At 42.3% G+C, this 7,330-nt stretch overlaps 2 protein-coding genes across 2 annotated transcripts in view; both read left to right on the top strand.

The window, feature by feature from the left end:
- Positions 1–673: 673 nt before the first annotated feature.
- Positions 674–2,178, top strand: LOC119412805 (rootletin; the record flags this gene model as incomplete). Its single annotated transcript, XM_037679839.1, is given in 3 exon segments — positions 674–873; positions 951–1,133; positions 2,007–2,178. Coding segments are annotated over 3 exon segments (366 nt in total).
- Positions 2,179–2,318: 140 nt separating this feature from the next.
- Positions 2,319–7,330, top strand: part of LOC119412804 (rootletin) — a 5,461-nt gene continuing 449 nt past the window's right edge. Inside the window, exons 1-8 of the mRNA XM_037679838.1 lie at positions 2,319–2,381; positions 3,505–3,735; positions 3,869–4,062; positions 5,513–5,640; positions 5,765–5,934; positions 6,028–6,207; positions 6,285–6,419; positions 6,542–6,685. Coding sequence (XP_037535766.1) covers positions 2,319–2,381; positions 3,505–3,735; positions 3,869–4,062; positions 5,513–5,640; positions 5,765–5,934; positions 6,028–6,207; positions 6,285–6,419; positions 6,542–6,685 — 1,245 coding nt within the window. The remainder of the gene's footprint in view (positions 2,382–3,504; positions 3,736–3,868; positions 4,063–5,512; positions 5,641–5,764; positions 5,935–6,027; positions 6,208–6,284; positions 6,420–6,541; positions 6,686–7,330) is intronic.

The raw sequence follows: 7,330 nt of genomic DNA, 5'->3' as shown, positions 1-7,330 counted from the left end.
CGTTAAAAGTTAGTGTCTTTGGTGCCTGTTTGTTTTCCAAATATATTAATGTGTGTGAATGACAGGAATTAACTCAAAACACTTTGTAGAACGGTGCTTTATGAAGTTCAGTCCGTTTCCTTGTTAGTTGACTTGCAGATCTGCCACATTCAATATGGCGGACGCTCCGACCACCAGTCCGCTCAAAGAGGCGTCTACAGCCAAACCCATCTGTTCTCTGATTGGATCCTTAATGTGTGATTGACATGACATTGACCAATCAGCTGAGAGGAGGAAAATCCAGGACAAAATTTGTACACCTAGTTTTTGGATTTGTATCTGTAAACAGAACATCGTAAAAAAGTTGTGTAACTTGCGATTGTTGTTGTTTTTTGTTTTTTTTACAAATACAAATCTTTTCTACAAGGTTAGAAATGTTTTTTACACGTGCAAAATATTTATGACTGGAATTTGAGCCCATAATACTGTGCATCCAGTGATTACTTTCTGAAAGTTTTATTAAAATCTGGTGGTTTGTGAGATGTTTTGCTAAAACAGAGACATTTACATTACTGCTTGCCTTTTAGCGGCAGATGATCTAAAACCCACACTTATTAGGTTCACCCCTCAGAATAAAACAGTTTCTGTTCACGTTGATGCATAAACACGACGTTCTGTTTAATTGTCGTGTCAGGAAGCCCGAGGCCGTCTGCTCTCCGCTCAGTCTTCTGTGCAACAGCTACGAAAGCAGCTCTCAGAGTCCGACTTGTCTAAAAAAGACACAGAACGACGAAACCAGACGCTGCAGCAGGAAAAGGAGGCAGCTCAGCGAGAGCAGGAGGCGGCTAGGAAGGAGAAGGAGCGTCTGAAGCAGGAGAGGGACATGTTGGTCAGGTTGGTGATCTCAGCCTGCTCCTCATCGCTGCGTCCTGTTTTGTTTTGAATCCTGACGCGGCGGTTTGTCCGTGCAGTGAGAAGACGAACTTGGAGAAGTCGGTTCAGGCGGCTGAGAGCAGCAGGCAGATCCTGCAGATGGAGCGCGAGAAGCTTCAGCTGGCCGTGGCGTCCGCACAGCGAGAGCGGGACCGCGAAAGGGAGGAGAAGGAGGCCGCCGTTCAGGAGAGGGAGCGAGTGAAGGCCGAGGCTCAGAGGATGTAAGACGTCTAATTCTGCTGATTGAACCAATGTGGTGTTGACATTAATCCACACAGTTCAGAGCAGTCAGCACGTCCGGCACTCACAAGAAGAAACTGAAGGCTCACCCAACATTTACATACGCCTGCTGATGTTTAGATGATGTGGGTTTTCTTACCCAATTAATAAAATATCAAATAATTTAAACGGTTTTATGTAACATTAAAACTTCACTCAACCCAAAAACTTTAAAATTAGCAGGTGAACTAACTTTTTTAGCAGGTATGAAAAAGCTGTGTCCGAGTTTTAATTTATATGCTGTACATTTACAGTACTGTGCAAAAGTCTTGAGTTTTCTTTCATTTCTTCTTATTTCGCTTCATATCTTTAAAGAAGATCTTGATCAACAACTTTTTGACACTTTCCAAATGTCTTTATTCACATATATATATATTTTTTTAATGTTGGCTGCTTTTTGCTCGTTTTCTGGAACATTTTCTGTTAAATGATTCTCTCTGAGCTGTGAATCATTCAGAAATATAAAAGGCTCCAAAACTCAAAAGATGAATCTTTGTTGTGTTGATATAAAACAACTACTTTAAGTTAGATCTTTATTGACTAACTAAAGTACTGACTAGCTAGATAGTAAGTTTGTAACCACCTAGCTAATAAATTTGATACAGTTCATCTACTGTAGATATTGACGGTAGTTTGGTTTTCTTTTCTCGTGCTATGTTCAGGTACCAACACTGGACATTAAAAAAAAACATCCAAAGTTCAAAGAATCCTGAAAAATGTCAGATCCAGATCACTCCCAACTATTTTCACAAACCACTTGCACTCTATATATTTAGCTCCTGGTCTGTTTCATGTTGTTTGTTGATTCCTTACAGTCAGAAGCAGCGGGATCAGAGCGAGAGCCGAGCGTCGGCTCAGCGTGGAGAGTTGTCTGCAGTGAGGGAGACTCATCAGCAGGGGGAGGTTGAGAGGCAGCTGCTGGAGCAGGAGAAGACCCAGCTGTCCGCATGGCTGGCTCGAGTGAGAAGAAAAACCTGCTTGTTTTGATCTTCTGGGTTCTCGTGCTGTCTGCTTCCTTTATCTGATCCTAACTTTCCCTTCAGGCTGAAAGCAGCAACAAAGAGCTGTCTCTGCAGCTCAGCAGGCTGCAGTCGGAGGAGGCAGCTCTCAGGGACTCCCTGTCAAAGATGGGCAGCATGAACGAGGCCCTGGCTCAGGACAAAGCTGCCCTCAACACCTACATCCTCCAGGTGATCTGGTCTGACTGCTGAGCATCAAAAACCCTTCTGCTCAGGATAAACTTGGATCTTGTCCACCATATTTTTCGGCCTATAAGTCAAAATTTTTTGCATAATTTACATGCCCTGCGACTTATACACCAAAGCGACGTATTTGTTTTTTGCCCATATTTAAAAACCAGTTTTTGGCTGCGATATGACCGTTTTCATTCATTCTGACAGAAAATATTGAACACTGCCATTTTCAGCCACTAGATGGCAGTCTAGCAGTATGGCATGCCGTTGTATCCTGTAATAGGTAAAAGTTGCTATTAATGACACAATCGGCTTGCCACAGCCTGCCACTGTTGTCTGCCTGGAGCAACCATCAAATCAGCTTCTTTTCGCTGCACCGCCCCGGTGAAATGCAGCTGATTTGACCATTGAAGTGCATTTATTAAGTAAAAGTTCAGCTGAGACGCACCTTTGTTATAATGTCGAGCTAACATATAATTGTTTTTAGGTGCTTGTTAAAGAAATGGACAGCGAGTCACCCTCTGTGCGTTCATGTTTCCACATATCGGCTTATGAAAATGCAGCTGATTTAATCGTCAAAGTGCATTTATTAGGCAAAAGTTAGACTGAGACACCTTTGCAATAATTTTGAGCAAACTAATAATTGTTTTTAAGTGTTAATATTGTTAAATTCTTGTTAAAGTCCTCCTGTTCACGCTCCCGCGGCCGCCATTTGGCAGCCAATCGATTTTTGGCACAAAACCGGCCCACATTTCCAAGTTGTCAGTGGTGACGCGTAACAAACGCGACGCGTCAGCGGTGATGCATAATAGATGCGACGTATACGGCGAAGCGCTGTATTTATGGATTTTTCCACTTTATTAGCCATATTTGGACTGATGCGACTTATAGGGCGGTGCAACGTTTACGGCGGAAAATACGGTAATAGTGTCCTTTTGCTGTTTTGTCTCTTTATCACACTACAGTTGCACAACTTTGCAGAATTGCTGTGGACTTATTGACCTTTAACTTTAATCAGACAACAAAAAACAAAAAATTGAAAACAAAGAGAACAAGAACCTTCTTTTAGAAACTAATTGGCGAAGGTAGAGTCCTGATCTTTCTGCCCTCTGTCTCGAAGCTCGAGGAGGAGAAGTCTCTCCTGCAGGCTCAGAAACGCGAGGTGGAGCAGGAGAAGCTGACCATCAGGGACGAACTAGTCCGGTTGGAGCAGGACCGGCTGGAGCTGGACTCTGCTCGCATCGTGCTGCAGCAGTCGCTGCAGGAGGCTGAGCTGAGCCGAGAAGGGCTGGAAGCAGAGCTGCAGGGTCTCAGAGCTGAGAGGCTGAAGCTGCAGGAGAGAGTCACTCAGGTACACAGGTTATCCAGTGTCTGCTGCTGTCTGGACACATTTTTACTTTAAAAGTCCAAAAACATTTATCTTTTTTTTAATAGAAGTAGTGTTTAAATGGTGACAGATGTGTCTGTCTGGTTTTCGTCCTCAGCTTTGTGGTGAGGTGACTTCTCTGAACTCAGAGTTAAGTTTGGCTCGAGGAGAGGTTCAGAGGAGCGAGGCGGCCCTGGAGGAGGCCAGCCGCAGTCGGGCAGAACTGTCCAGAGACAAAGCGGCGCTGCTGGTTCAGCTGGCGGCGTCTGAGAGAGAAAACGCAGCGTTGTCGGAGGAGGTGGCTGCTTTCAGGTGTGTGTGGGATAAAACTCTTGGTTCATGAATGAGCCAATTTCAGTTTTTATTTATCCCAACAGAAACTGGTTGTTTGATTCTGGTTAGGCCTGTCACAATAACAAGTTTTGCAGGGCGATTAATTGTCTCAGAAATTATTGCGATAAACGATAATATTGTTTGAAATTTGACAATAATTAGTCATTTTTATTATTATTATAATTATTGTCAAATTTAAGAAGAAATGTTGGTTATTTTGTTTTGCATGTTGTACCTTTTTTCGACCACCTGATGGCTGTACGGTTTGAACCGAAGGATGGATAGTGAGGGAGTGAACAGCGTGTCTCTTTAAGATAAATGGTAGGGATGTCACTTCCTGTTTTTCAGTTCTCAAAATGGTGGACGCTTGGTGTGGTTTGAGCTCTTTAGCATAGCATTTTTCACACAAAGCTTTTAATAAAAAAATCAGTAGACAAGTTCTCAGCTTCTTTTTGCAGAGAAAAACAACTTTTTACACAAAGGCACGGGTTTTAACCGTGAATTTTGGAGCTTTGACGAGAGGGAGGTTTTTTACCCTGAGGTCGGCCTGTTAGCTTAGCTCGTAGCTTAGCTGCTTTTAACGATCCAAAAACGTGATTTTGGACGGTTAAAACAGATTTTAAAGAGAAAGGGGGGGTCAGTGAAGAACACCGGAGTTGAGCCTTTTGTCATCCAGTGTCTTCAGTAGAAAGAGAGAGACACGAATAAACGATAAAGCCGATAATTGAAAATGAGGTTGATAATTTTCATTTGTCATGTGATTAATTGATTTATTGTTTATCGTGGCAGGTCTAATTCTGGTCACTTTTTAAGGGACGTTACATTGAAATTTTCCTTATCTGACCTACATTCTTTAATTTAAAAGGATAAAAGTAACTTTATTCAACTTTTTTTCTGTTTTTCTTATGATTTTTGTCAACAAAAAAACAATCATTATGTAAATTACTATGTGCAGCATTCAAGGTTAATTTTATACATATAAAAAAAGTGTTATTATGATACTGTATAAATGTATCAGTTGTAATTTTGAGGCTGGCAAACAAACTTTAGGTGCTTTTCTGCCACCTATCAGGCTTCAGTGTGCAGCGGCTTTACTGGTGTGCCAGAAAGTGAGGAACTGAGAAAAGAGTTAATTTTTTGACACATTTTTTTTTCTAAATAATTATTTCTAATTAGTAATGAACACATTAAAGTCTCAGCCCTACTTTAAACAACTTATATAAATTTCTCAGGTTATAGCTGAGCTGCAGCCTCTTCTCTGTCAGATGCCCAGCAGAAATTTTTTTATTTGAAATGCAATAACTGACCTGTAATTGACCTGATGTTTGTCAATCTTAAACCTGTGAGAATGAGAAACAAACACTGAAATAACTGATTAATAAAGATGCACTCATTTTTTTCTGTCTGGAAACAAAATAAAACCCTTCAGGTCCGAGCGGGAGTCCCTGGAAACGAGTGTTTTTGACGTGCAGCAGCAGCTCGCTCAGGTGGAGTCCCGCAGGGAGCAGCTGGAGATGGAGAACCAAAACCTTCGAGTCCGCTGTGAGACCGCTGCAGGTGAGCTGCGAGCAGGAACCGTGTGAAAGCAGAAGGCTTTCGAACAGAACGTAAACAATTTGCACTTTTCCAGAGTGAAAACTCAAAGGTTGAACGTGTTTTGTTTCCCTGGATGGGTTTACAGCTGAGCTGAAGAGAGTTCGCTCAGATGGTGAGACCGCAGCAGCTCAGGCTGACAGAGACAAACAGGCCTTGATTCAGATTCTGAACGCTGCACAGCTGGAGGCCCAGCAGGCTCTACAGAAGGCCATCTCCGAGCACCAGGAGGAGATGGAGCGACTGCTGTCAGAGAAGGTGCTTCCTACAACACCACTTATAGATCTGCTTTTCTTTTAAAGTGCGTTTTGTTGAAGCTGTTGTGTTTTATTTCTCCGCTCTGCTGCACAGGAAGTTGTACGCCACAGCTTGGAGATGGAGCAGGAAGCGGCTTTGAGGAAGTTCAGGCAGGAGATGGAGGATCAGTTCCACAGAGCCAAGAGGGAAAAAGAGGAGCTGGAGGAGGAGCTGAGGACTCTGCAGCACAATCGAGACCAGTGTTTGCTGCAGGCTGAGGCAGAGAAACAGCAGGTCCGGTCTACATCCGAGTGTTCAGATCCTGATCGTAACTGATCTCTTAGTGTTAAGGGTTTTTTCCCTCTTTGTAGGCTCTTTCACTGAAAGAGGTAGAGAAGGCGGTTTTGTCTGACAGAGTGTCCGGTCTGCAGACTGAGCTGTCAGCTGTGACACTGGAGGCCGAGCGGACGGCTAGAGAAGCTGCTCATTACAAAGAGCAGGAACAGGTGACTGAGAGGCAGAAAACTGAGTTTAATTTCTTATTCAAACTTGTTTTAATTGTAGTGTTTGGAGCTCAGAGCTAAAGGAAGATGAGCTACACTTCGTTCTTCTTTTTGTCTTGTTTCAGGTCAGAGTCGGAGCTTTGACCAGCGAGCTGTCGGAGCTTCGTTCTCAGCTGGACCATGCAGCTTCCGCTCAACACAGGGAACTCCAGAGTTTACAGGAAACTTGCTCCGATCTCCGATCACGTGCTGAAGTTGCTCTCAAAGAGGCAAATGATTCAGTAGACATCATTAAATCTCAGTGTCATTTTCAGTTTATACACTCTGGAGGCAGATTTTTGCAATATTCAAAACATGTTTTTGTAACCGCATGTTGAAAATTCTCGTTTCTGCATAAACATGACCAAAAATATTCTCTGAATTTTACTCAAAGTCCTAAATGTAAATAATTTGGGACCTAATTGAACAGATGGCACATAAATGACACTCACCGGCCGCTTTATTAGATCTACCAGGCTGGACCCTGTTTTGGCTTCAGAACCACTTTAATTATTTGTGGCTTAGATTCACATTACCATACTTTTCGCTGTATAAGTCACATTTTTTTGGATAAATTAGCATGCCTGCGACTTATACAGCGAAGCGACATAATTATGTTGTTTTTCCCATATTTATAACCCAATTATTGGCTGAGATCTGATGATTTTATTCGTTCTGACATGGAAAATAATGAACACTACCATTTTCAGTATGGATGCACAATATTATCAGCATGGTATTGTTAGTGGCCGATATTAGCGATAAAGTTATGATAAATATTGGACATCAGCCATACCATCAAAATAATTCATCGATATAAAAGGTGCTGATTTTATATATGTGTGTATCCATGTATATATGTATATATATATATA

The sequence above is a fragment of the Nematolebias whitei genome, chromosome 7 (assembly GCF_014905685.2).
Source record: "Nematolebias whitei isolate Nwh7 chromosome 7, NemWhi1, whole genome shotgun sequence".
In the NCBI taxonomy this organism is placed as follows: Eukaryota; Metazoa; Chordata; class Actinopteri; order Cyprinodontiformes; family Rivulidae; genus Nematolebias; species Nematolebias whitei.
Note: the sequence above shows the minus strand (reverse complement) of the source record. Positions and strands in the feature narration are given on the sequence as shown.